At 43.6% G+C, this 12,644-nt stretch overlaps 1 protein-coding gene across 1 annotated transcript; it reads right to left on the reverse strand.

Annotated features, from left to right (window-relative positions):
- Window positions 1–278: 278 nt before the first annotated feature.
- On the reverse strand, window positions 279–8,530 carry LOC147003371 (cytochrome P450 2A12). The gene is made up of 9 exons (XM_085842006.1): window positions 8,309–8,530; window positions 7,850–8,012; window positions 6,674–6,823; window positions 6,296–6,456; window positions 4,895–5,071; window positions 3,337–3,475; window positions 2,706–2,893; window positions 2,051–2,192; window positions 279–656 (listed from the first exon to the last, which is right to left on the reverse strand). The coding sequence occupies exons 1-9, from the start codon at window positions 8,483–8,485 to the stop codon at window positions 472–474; spliced, it is 1,482 nt and encodes a 493-aa protein (XP_085698132.1). The 5' UTR covers window positions 8,486–8,530; the 3' UTR covers window positions 279–471.
- Window positions 8,531–12,644: the final 4,114 nt, after the last annotated feature.

Here is a 12,644-nt window from a genome sequence, read left to right on the forward strand (position 1 = left end):
GAGATAAGTTCTCATTGTGTAATCCTGGCTGGCCTCCTAGAGTTTCATGTTTCCTGCCTCTGAATGCTGGGGATAGAGTGCCATGCCTCAGACTTAGCTAACCTGAGTCTTTTAAACCTCAGTTTAGATTCAAATTTGTAAGCTTCATCTTTGCCACCTGTACACTGGGCTTGGGAACACACTGCTCTTGTTTCGAGTACTGAATGAGAGAAGGATGGGACAGTTTTGCAGAGGTGAGTGACCCTTGCTGGATGAGTGACAGCTTTTGTTACTGCTGCTTACTGTGTGTTTCTTTTTTTTTTTTATTATTACTGTTACAATTTTACCAAGGTGAGTAGTCTTTTCTATTTCTTCCATGCAGGTGGCCCCTTCTTAACCCAGCGGTCTTCATCTTCTCTCTTCACTCCACCTTCCTTCTGGCACCACTTCTGTCTCTCCCTCCTTCTTGATCCACCTTGGCTCAACCCAGAATCAGATGGGCACGAAGCTCATGGTGTATTTTGGTATGATCCTGGTAAACCCTTCTGGTGTGGGGGACTCATTGATATCTTCTTTCAAGTTCCTTGCGAACTTGAAACGGAAGTTCTGCAAGATGGTGGTGAAGAACAGGAACAGCTCCATCTTAGCCAGGCCGTCTCCAAAGCAGAATCGCTTCCCTGAAGAGGAGAGAGGGAAGGAGCACAGGCGTGGAGTCAGCTCTCACTGATGCCTTGCCTCAGTACCCAGTGTGCAGCCGTGTTCTCTTAGGGAGAAGGGGTTTCTACACTGGAGTGTGAGGGATCATTAGGAAAGGCTCCCAAGTCTCTCAGAACCCCAATGTTCCTACACACAAAGTGGGGTAACCCATGGTAGGCTGGAGCAATGAGAAGTCAGATGTTTCCTCTACCAATTACCAATTATATTTCCAATGTGAATGCTCTGCTGTGGCCTCACTCATTTATTCATCTAATTATCTATCATCTATGTATCTAAGTACACATGTATGTACATATGCGTCTATCTATCTATCTATCTATCTATCTATCTATCTATCTATCTATCTATCTATCTATCACCCATATGGCAGCTCATGAGTGTCTGTAACTCCAGTTCCAAGGTATCCGACAACTTTACACTATCTATCTATCTATCTATCTATCTATCTATCTATCTATCTATCTATCTATCTAATCTATCTATCTATCTATCTATCTATCTATCTATCTATCTATCTATCTCCCATATGGCAGCTCATGAGTGTCTGTAACTCCAGTTCCAAGGTATCCGACAACTTTACACTATCTATCTATTTATCTATCTATCTATCTATCTATCTATCTATCTATCTATCTATCTATCTATCTATCTATCTATCTATCTATCTAATCTATCTATCTATCTATCTATCTATCTATCTATCTATCTATCTATCTATCTATCTATCTATCTATCTAATCTATCTATCTATCTATCATCTATCATCTATCAATTATTTATTTATTTTTAGTTTTTGTAAGTCAGGGTTTTCTCTGTGTAATCTTTGCTGTCCTGTAACTTACACAGACCCAGGTTGGTGTTGAACTCACAGATCTACCTGCTTCTGCTTTTCCGGTGCTGGGATTAAAGACAGGTACCACCACCACTTGGCTGTTGTCCTCTTTTAAAGAGTCTGAATATATGGCTGGAGAGATGGTTCAGTGGTTAAGAGCACTGTCTGCTCTTCCAAAGGACCCAGGTTCAATTCCCAGCACCCATATGGCAGCTCATGAGTGTCTTTAACTCGAGTTCCAAGGTATCCGACAACTTTACACCAGTGCATATTAAATAAATTATTTTAAAAAATAAAGGAAACAAAAAATCATTTAAAACTGCATTAAAACTGCCCCCTGCTCTCTGAAAGAGATCACTGATCCCACTGATCCTTTCATAGGCATCCAGGATGTCTGAGGCTTGGGAGGTCCAGGGGCTGCAACTGGTTGGCTTGATGTTAGGTTGCATCACAGAGAGGGGAGCTGGCATGAGCTACCCCTGTTGGTGTGAGCAGTGGTCTGGTAACCCAGTGTTTTCTTACCAATGGAAAAGGGCAGAAAAGCAGGGATCTTCTTCAACTGACCCTTGTCATCCAGGAAGTGCTGTGGGTTGAAGTCTTTTGGGCTAGAGAAGAACTTTGGATCTGTCATCAGAGAACCCAGTATAGGGAACACTTCGGTGCCCTGGAAGAGGGAAGATGGAGTTTAAGAAGATGGATAAATGGAGAAAGGACAACAGAAGGTGTTAGGTTCTAAATGAAGAGATCTGAAAGGCACAGAGTTGGGGGTCTCCTGAGTAAGGGATATTATGGAGTATGAGTTTTGAGGAGATGTGATGTGTGCCACCAGGAGTAGGAGATATGAGCTCCATTGGGTTCATGTTCTGAGACAGGCTGCTAGAGTGACACCAGGCCTTTGCCTCCAGCCCAGGAGTTGAGATATTGGAAGGTAGCAAGACAGAGGAGCAGATAGAACTTGGAATTCAAAGCAATGGGACAAGAAGTTGGAGACATGTGGATAAATCTCCAGAGACACTAAGTCTAGGAGAGGTGACAATAATCTATCTAATCAGAGGACCCTGGTGAGGCTGACATAGTAGTTGGGGGAATAGAGTGGAGTTAGATAACTGTAGATGGAAAGGGGCCCTAAGGCATCAGGAAGTGGGCTAAAGGCCCCTCCTGATGGCTATGGCTGTACCTTGGGGAGGAAGAAGCCACGGAAGGAAGTATCCTTGGTAATCTTTCGAGGAATGCCCAAAGGAACAAAGTTAGAAAATCTCTGGATCTCATTGATCACAGCCTGGGTGTAGGGCATCTTCACATGGTCCTCATATTGGGGCTGTCGGTTCCTGCCAATCACTCGGTCAATCTCCTCATGGACCTTGGCTGGAAGACAAGGGGAGTTGGGGTGTTTTTTAAAGTCCAGGGGCCTCAAAGCAGGTGCAATAGTTCACATGTGTAACACTGTATGTAGTACATGTCTCTGTAAGTGACATGCATATAGGCCATTGAAAGCATATTTCCATACCTAAATGTTGGGCAGGGTCATTTTATCCTTTTCATGACAGAATCATGGTGGGGAGAAGAAGGAGGAGTCAGGGCAGGGACCAGAGAGTAAGGATCTGGCAGCCAGTGGGAAATCAATTTGGGAATATCTAATATTTTAACAGTGAGAACTCTGTTTATGCATTTAATATGCTCTTGTTTCTGCATAGCAGGGCATGTCTGAGCATCCAGGGACCTGGGAAAGGTGAGGGTCATTGTCAGGTTGGAAAAAGTTGGAGCATCTGGGGTTCCCAACTTCTTCCCTGCCACACAGCCATCCTTACCCTCTACATCTGGATGCTTCATTAGTAGCAGGAAGCCATAGCGTAGTGTGGAGCTGACTGTCTCAGACCCAGCAAAGAAGAGGTTCAATGATGTCATCACTAGGTTCTTCATGTGGAACTCTGAATTAGCATTTTTCTCCTGGAGAGAGAGAGAGAGAGAGAGAGAGAGAGAGAGAGAGAGAGAGAGAGAGAGAGAGAGAGAGAGAGAGAACCCAAATCTATCAGTTTGTCATCCTCTTGGAGAACATTAAGGATTTTAATTTTCTAAAACTTTCTAGTCATTCTTTTATAAATATTTTTATTAATTCTTTGAGAATTTCATTTATTTTACTGTGAATATATTCACACCTCTCCCCCTCCCAGATGAATTCCCTTCCACACCCACTGAACCTTGAGTCCTCATTTTTTAGACATATATGTGAAATGCACTTTAACCATATTCCCCTCTGTTATCTTCTTTTTTCCACTTTGTGGAATTCTTTCTTATCCTTAATAAGCCTCCTTCCTATTTTCCTGTTATGTATTTTTTGGGGGGGATGGACAACTGGTTATAAATAGGCTTGGCTGCATGAGTATGGGTTAGGGGTTCTTCACTTGAGAAAGGATAATTTACTGGTAGCCACACCACTAAGGAATATGATTTCCTCTTTTCTCAACAGCCATCAACTGTGGCTTAAGTTCCTCATGGAGGAGATTGACCCAACAGGCACCATTTCTGGACATTTCTTTGGATCTTATTCTCAAAGGGTCCAGACAACTACGGGAAAGGTAATCTCCAGGTTGTGTGGAGCCTTGGGTTTGCAGGAGAAGCTTTGCTCTTTTCTCTGTCTACTGACTGTCTGCCACTCATTTTATGGTTGGGATATTTAGACAGTGAGGGGTAAGGACTGTGAGAAAGAACCCAGATGCCATGATGGGGTGTGTTATTAGAGATAGGTCTGAGACACAGATCAGAATTTAAACTTCATTCTCTCCTCCCTCAAACAACTCATAGAAGAGCCCCTAAACAGACCCTTGACCTTCATGTGCAATAGAATTCTATGTCCTTTCTTCTCAGTTGTGAAAGAAGTCCTTAGATATCACATAAAACACTTAAGTTGCCTAGGCCACTGATATGTATTGATGTGTATATCCTAATGGTGATATGAAATGCTGGAGAGCACGTGGCCAAGAGCAAAAGCCTGAGAGCCACAGAGAGGCAAGAGTGCACAGTTTTCTGGGTGCATGAAGTCAGCATGCAACCCTGGGCACACTGTGTGAAATTTAAGCTTTACAGGCTCTTCAACAGTAGCTTCAATGCATGCTAAGTAGGCAAATAGCAGGATGCACTGAGAACAGTGTCTCGTAGGGGAACACTGGAATATTGGTTAGCATGCTAATTTGCTTGCCCATACCCTGGCTTGCATAAGGAAGGCTCAACAGATGGAAAAGTGATGTTTAATTATGATTGCGTCTGTGAGGAACATCATAGGGACTTAATGGGCCTCTGTTCCTCCTTTTCTAGGGTGATTTCATGCTGCCCTGGTTTAGATGTCCCATCCCCAGATGCTGGGATCACCTTTTGCATGTGGATGAGAAAGGAGTCAATGAAGTCTCGTGGGGAATTGGGGTCCAGGGTACTGTGGTTCTGCTTCACTTTCTGTATCATGAAGTCTTCCAGTTTATGAGAATCCTTGATGATCCGTTGCTGTGGTCCGGGCAGGTACTTCATCACTGAATGGAACATGTCATAGAGCTGGGGTGGGAGGAGAAAAGACGGGAATGAGGCTTGTCAGTGGCAACACTCAGTGCGAGTGGGACTTGTCTCAAGGCATCCATCCATGTACTAATGTATGTATGTGAGGCTGGTTGCAATAAACCGCAACTCTAGTCTTTAAAGAACTCTTTACATTCATTTTGTGGTTGTTGTTATTTATTATTATTATTATTATTATTTTACTTTTAATTATGTGTGTGTGCATGAATACAGGTGTCTGAAGTCACATCTCCTAGAGGTGGGAAACGTCATAGGTGCTGGGAACTGAACTCAGGATGAGACGTGCATGCTCTTAAACCACTGATCTGTCGCTGAAGCGATTTAAAGAAGGAAGGTCATTGTCTTTCAATCCAGACGAGGTGGCTCCAAAGGGGACACTGGTAGACATTCAACTATTTAACTAATTTTTGGATCAGACCATGACTCCAGGCTTCTAGCATTCAGGACAGAGTGTCACAGTGACTCATGAATCTAGATGTTTAGGCATCCGGGAGGGCTGAGTTTAGTTGTCTTGATACTTGTTTGAGATTAGCATCTGTTTTCTACATAGTCAGGACTTCAGTGTGGGATGGTTCAGGGTATAAGGTGTGGACACACCTGTCAGACATTGTTTTGATGAAGGCTGTGTGTGGCTGGGAGACACTCATATCATTGTTTAGGAAAACAGTCTGTCCTGAGGTCTGTGTTCAGTTTCCTTGGTTGAGGTGCCTGTCTACTCCTTCCTGAATTGACCTGGGACAAGCAGATGACTTTTGTGCCATTGGGCCAGTGGGATATTTTGGGAGAGCAGCGTGGATGGGCTGAATAACTTTACTGGCCTTGATTTTGCAGAACCAGGTAGGTGTTCAGGAATGGAGGAGGGGACCTGAGGTGGTCAGTTGTTTCCCTTGGGCAGGTGTCTCAACTTTCAGGAGGACCATACAGAAGATTTGTTAGAGACTAAGCTGGGGAAACCTGCACAGGGAAGAGAGCCAAGCAGAGGGCTTTGTTCTCAGGCTATTTGAGGTATCCAGATGTCATTAGGTTCTGAGTACTCGATAGCTCCCATGGGTTCTGATGTAAATGTTAATTGTCTGAGGGTAAAGGCTGGTTTTGAGGGGAGCTTATGTTTGTGGGTATGAGATTTGGGGTGGTCCTTGCCCTTTGTGGGTATGGCCAATGTGGGATATTGCAAGGGCAATTGGCAGAGCTGGAGTCTGTTACCTGCCCTGTGGGTGAAGCAGCAAATTGGTTCATTTGACTCAACATCTGCAGCAGTGACAGGAACTCTTTGTCCTCATAGTTGAAGCGGTCCCCGAAGACAATGGAGCTAATGACATTGGAGACTGTTTTGCTCAGGTAGATGGTGGGGTCAATGGGGGCTCCTGAGATGAGTGACATTGTTGGGAAGACATTGGAATTATGAGGAAGAAGAGTTAGAAGATGGTATGGGCATTGGAGTGAGGCACCAAACTCTCAGCACCAGATTTTGGGGATGGTTTGGTAGGTGGTCTTCCCCACCCTCCTTCTCCACAGCTCATAGGCTCTTGGTACAGGGGATGTTCCTTCTCTTGCCCAAACACTTAAGGGTCTCTTGCTTACCACAAGTGCCCTGCAACATCTTGATCAAACAGCCTGCCTCCTCCTGGATGCGCTCCTCCACACCACGCTTGCCCACACCGAAATCTCTCAGTGTGGCTATGGAGAAGCGTCTGAGTTGTTTGGCTCGTTCCCCATTGCTGAATACCACACCTGTAAAGATAAGAACATGAGGGTTGGAGAGAAGTAGATTGAGGCTGAGGAAGGACCAGGTCCACACTGGAAAAGGCTTCTAAGAGAAAAGAAGAGAGACAAAGATGGATAGAGATGGGAAGAACACAGAATATACAAACACAGATCCTGCATTAGACACACTCAGAATAAGAAAGTTGGAACTAATCAGCCAGGCAAGGAAACAGAAAGTTACAAACAGGCAGAAGCAGAGAGACTCAGAAGGCAGGGAAACTAGTCCTCAATATTTTAGCTGGACCAATTCTATCATGCCTCTTGATGCTGGTTAGCTGCTCTGGGTCCCTGAAATGGCTAAATCAACCAATATTTAGCATTTTCTGATAACAGCAAATCCCCACTAAAGTAAGGACTTCTTATATAAAAACATACCCTGGTGTTGAGGTTTTGTCTTTCACTGTTTATCATAATGCTAAGTGCTACTCTCTAAGATTTGGAGTCTACACTTAGCCTGAGGGACTCTGCCCTAGTTAATTCTGATTGGTAAATAAAGATCCCATCAGCCAATAGTTAGGGGTAGAGACATAGGCAGGGTTTAGGTTTACTGGGCTAGAGACCTTGAGGAAGGAGAAGGGACTGAGGAGCCTCGGTGGAAGCCATGGAAGAAGAACAAAAAGAAGGGAGGAAGTACTTAGAATTCTGGGGACTCCTCAGAGGTTATATAAATGCTAGGGCCCCAAGAGGATGGTTTTGGTTGTTGGTTGGTTACTGTTGGTTGTGGTTTGTTAAGTAGTCGTGTGCAAAGAAACAAGAGCAAGAAGAAATTAGATATCCTGACTGTGAAGATTAAACTTGCCCTAAGGAACTCATCACTCCTAATGAGCAGGAAGTAGTCTAACAATAATTTTGTTCCCATTCGACTCTCTCTATTTTTCTCTTCTACCTAGTGTTAGGAGGTTAAATGGGTGAAGAGGGTGAAGGGTGGAAGAAAGAAGAACCCACAAAGTAGCAAAAGTCTGTCTACAATCACAGATTTCAGATTCTCCTCACCATAGGCTTTGAAGAGTGTATTAAAGGTGGCCACTTCGCCTCGTCCACTGAACTCCTCAGCTTGGTCCACCAAAGCCTCTTTGACTGCATCATATCCATAAAGCACCACAACCCGGCGAGGCCCAAGGTGGATGGTGAACACAGGGCCATAGTGCTCTTGGAGCTGATGTGGAATAAATGGGGGCTGTTAGAGGACTTATTCACTTAACTGGACCAGTACACAGAGGTCAGATTATGTGATATCCTACAAAAAAAGCTTGAAAACAAACAAGCAAGCAAGCAAGCAAACAAACAAACAAACAAACAACAAACCAAAGACTTGAAATAGCTCCAGAGCCTTCTAAATCCCACTAGTAAGAGACGTTGGATTATTCTGTGAATTTTCTGACAAAAACATCTGAAATCACACAAACTCTTGTATGTGTCCCATGTCCCATCCATCCCTTCATCCAGTGATACCTGTGTTATGGAGCTGTAGACATCTTTTCTATTCAGTTGCAGATAATTTCCAATGAAAGGCAAAGGGATGGGTCCTGGGGGCAACTTCCCCCTGATTTTCTGCTGCCAGATAGACACCAAGACCATGACACTCAGGAAGGCCAGTATGGCTACCAGGAGCAGCCCTGAGCCCAGCATGGTGGCCAGTGAGGAGTGACAGGCTGATAGCTGAGGCTGAGATACTGCCTTTATACTCCCAGCGACAGAAGGGGCAGAAGATGGCCTTTGCTTCTATTTACTTAGTTGAGTCTTTTGGATTCCAAACCTATCTCCTTACATGGAATCTGTCTGTGTTGCAACACCCACAACATGGGCAAAGAGGAAGACCTCTGGATGCTAGGCTTAATTTGAAATACTTAAAGCCTTGCTGGGTTGTGGTGCCCCATGGATATGATAGAGTCAAAGAGGCTCATTGCCTCCCTCCTTGTCACCCCTTCCCACTATATCCCTCCCTTCCTCCCTCCCTCCCTCCCTCCCTCCCTCCTTTCCTCCCTCCCTCCCTCTCTCCCTCCCTTTCTTCTTTCTTTCTCTTACAGACAGAGTTTCTCTGTGTAGCTCTGGCTATCCTAGAACTCACTCTGTAGACCAGGTTGGCCTTGAACTCACAGCGATCCCCCTGCCTCTGCCTGCTGAGCACTGGGATTAAAGACATGTGCCACCACTGATGGGTGCACAGAGTTCTAAAAGGAGCCTCAACTTCAGGTTAGGGTGAGCAACCTTTCCTGCCTATGTATGGCTTGGAAAAGGATAGAAAACCACAGCTATATTTTATCAGATCTTTTCACAGACTAGAGGAGAATAACCTAGAACTTTAGTGAAGGACTTATAAAAGTTTTGTGAAATAACAGCTTGAACTACCAATATTGGGAAACCCCAGCTGTCAGAAGGCTTCTAATTGGCAAAGACTCCTACTGAGTTCCCATTAAGACCCTTATGGTAGCTCACTGTGATACTGGTCACTTCTGTAATTAGTATCCATGTTTCCCACAGGACACAGGGCAAGCATGGAGCACATTGGTGAAAGACCTTGGGTCAAGCTCCCTAATCCAAGTCTGTGGACATCCTGTATATTAATTGCCATACAAGCTGTGCACAGTGGGTGCTTGTGAAGTGACAGTTCCCTTTGAAGGTGCATAAGATGTTTTAAAGCAATATTTCTTGGTTTTTCAGTGACTGCTCTTAGTAGGCAGAGGGAAGAGTTATGACAGAAATTTAGGTCAACTCCAGTGTGGAAAGCATAGGCTGACCCTGGAATACTGACGCTATAAGAAGAGGAGGAGCAAATAACCACGCTGATCTTATTTTACGGAATTTCTTTAAAAAAAAAGTTCAACATTTCTGTGTGGTGTCACACACTTTTAATCCCAGCATTCAGGAGGCAGAGGCAGGTTGATCTCTGAGTTCACAGCCAGTCTGGTCTATCCCGAGCTTTTGTCCCTGCCGGCAAGAACACACTCAGGACAACCGGAATCTTCTGCAGCAAAGCTTTATTGCATACTTCTCAGGAAGACCCCGACCCCAGAAAATGGAGTCGCTTATATAGCGCTCAGCCATGGCGTTTCAGCACCTGATGTGGCGTGTCAGCTCCTGATTTGTTGCTCGCCCAGCGCCATCTTATAATGGCGATTGCTCGCAGCATGCACGGCTCTCCACACTGGTCTACAAAGCAAGTCTAGAATAGCCAGCGCTTGTTACAAAGAGAAATCCTGTCTCAAAACCCAAACCAAAAAAAAATCCATTTATTTATTTATTTATTTATTTATTTATTTATTTATTTATTTATTTATTTATGTGTGTGTGTGCGTTATTTAAGGTCTGATAAGGACAACAACCTTTTGGTGAACATGTTGTATTCTGGGAAGGTTAAGTTAATGTGTGCTTGGTCATTTGGGTCTTAGTGCCAACTGGGCTGTTTCAATGGTGACTTCATTATGGTTACTCCATTATCTGGCACTGCCTTCCCTGGGAGATACATGAGGACCAAGTCTAGAGGCAGATGAATGTTAAGAACATCATCATAAGTAGGCAGAGAGATCCACTGGCAGTTATGATATCAGATAGACCCAGGAAATCAGCGACATAGGTAGACACTATAGTAGGAAAGAAGTTGGTATTGAATGAGTAAAACTTAGCTTTCTACTTCTGGTGCCAAAGGGGCTTGGCAGTTGCTTTCATTAAGTATAAGGGTGGCATCAGGTGGGGCCTGAGGATGTGGCACCATGTGATTCCTGAGGGTGGTCCTAGCAGCTTTGTATGCAAGCATCAGATACGAGTTGAGATTGACTTCCACTTGATCCTAGAAAGGGCTCACTGTGGGTTGCTGGGACACCTTTGATAGTGGTCCATTCAGAGTTATACCACTGTGGAGAGCTCTTGGTGTCTCTTATAGAAATTTGGCAAGTACTTGTCACTGGGCTCAGAGGAGGTAGTAAGATCAGATAAGCGTATTTGGCTCAGTGGTTAAGTGCACTAACTGGAGTACTCTGACCCCAGGACTCAGGGGAGATCTCCATTTTCTCTCTGGTGCCTCTCTAAGGCAGGTCCATTCAGAAGTGCACAGGCTGCAGAAGCAGCAGAGCAGCTGGGACAGGTCTTATGGGCCTACATCTGCAGCCAGGAGGTGGGGCTCTTCTGCAGCCCTCTGTGCACTGGTCTTGCTAGGAGAGAGCCAGTCTCCCAGAAGTGCTGACACAGGCTTACAGACTCACAGGAGGAACAAGCTCCAGGCAGACACAGCAAGAATATCTAACACCAGAGATTACCAAATGGCAAAAGGCAAATGCAAGAATCTAACCAACAGAACCCAAGACTATTTAGCATCATCAGAACCCAGTACTCCCACCACAGCGAGTCCTGGAAACCCTAACACACTGGAAAAGCAAGATTTGGATTTTAAATCATATCTCATGATGCTGGTAGAGGATTTTTAGAAGGACATTAATAACTCTCTTAAAGAAATACAGGCGAACACAGCTAAACAGGTAGAAGCCCTTAAAGAGGAAACACAAAAAACACTTAAAGAATTACAGGAAAATACAACCAAAGAGGTGATGGAATTGAACAAAACCATCCAGGATCTAAAATCAGAAGTAGAAACAATAAAGAATTCACAAAGGGAGATAACTGTGGAGATAGAAATCCTAGGAAAGAAATCATGAGCCATAGATGCAAGCATTACCAACAGAATACAAGAGATGGATGAGAGAATCTCAGGTGCAGAATATTTCATAAAAAACATGGGCATAACAGTCAAAGAAAATGCAAAATTCAAAAAATCCTAACTCAAAACATCCAGGAAATCCAGGACACAATGAGAAGACCAAACCTAGGGATAATAGGTATAGATGAGAACGAAGATTTTCAACTTAAAGGACCAGTAATTATCTTCAACAAAATTATAGGAGAAAACTTCCCTAACCTAAAGAAAGAGATACCCATGAACATAAAAGAAGCCTACAGGACTCCAAGTAGACTGGGCCAGAAAAGAAATTCCTCCTTACACATAATAATCAGAACAACAAATGCACTAAATAAAGGTAGAATACTAAAAGCAGCAAGGGAAAAGGTTAAGTAACATATAAAGGCAGACCTATCAGAATCACACCAGACTTCTCATCAGGGACTATGAAAACCAGAAGATTCTGGACAGATGTCATACAGACCCTAAGAGAACACAAATGCCATCCCAGGCAACTATACCCAACAAAACTCTTAATGACCATAGATGAAGAAACCAAACTATTCCATGACAAAACCAAATTTACACAATATCTTTCCAGGAATCTAGTCATTCAAAGGATAATAAAGGGAAGACTCCAACATAAGGAGGAAAATTATACCATAGAAAGTGGAAGAAAGTAATCCTTCAACAAACATAAAAGAAGACAGCCACATGAACAGAATCCCAACTCTAACAAGAAAAATAACAGGAAGCAACAATTACTTTTCCTTAATATCTCTGGACACAATTCTTCAATAAAAAGACATAGACCAACAGACTGGCTACATAAATAGGACGCAGCATTTTGCTGCATACAGGAAACTCACCTCAGGGACAAAGACAGATGCTACCTCAGAGTAAAAGGCTGGAAAACAATTTTCCAAGCAAAAGGTCCCAAGCAACAACCTGGAGTAGCCATCCTAATATCGAATAAAATCGACTTTCAACCTCAAGTTATTAAAAAAAGACAAAGAAGGACACTTCATACTCATCAAAGGTAAAATCTACCAAGATGCACTCTCAATTCTGAACATATATGCTCCAAATGCAAGGGCATCCACATTCATTAAAGAAACT

The sequence above is a fragment of the Mus caroli genome, unplaced genomic scaffold (genome assembly GCF_978045245.1).
Source record: "Mus caroli unplaced genomic scaffold, Mus_caroli_1 scaffold_8, whole genome shotgun sequence".
Classification (NCBI taxonomy): Eukaryota; Metazoa; Chordata; class Mammalia; order Rodentia; family Muridae; genus Mus; species Mus caroli.

Excerpts from the sequence above, each read along its gene's own strand:
- LOC147003371 (XM_085842006.1), bottom strand. The coding sequence starts at position 8,485 with ATGCTGGGCTCAGGGCTGCTCCTGGTAGCCATACTGGCCTTCCTGAGT. Across the intron at positions 6,457-6,673 it reads GATGTTGCAGGGCACTTGTG|GAGCCCCCATTGACCCCACC; the intron begins GTAAGCAAGAGA and ends CACTCATCTCAG. Across the intron at positions 2,193-2,705 it reads GTGGCTTCTTCCTCCCCAAG|GGCACCGAAGTGTTCCCTAT; the intron begins GTACAGCCATAG and ends TCCCTCTTCCAG.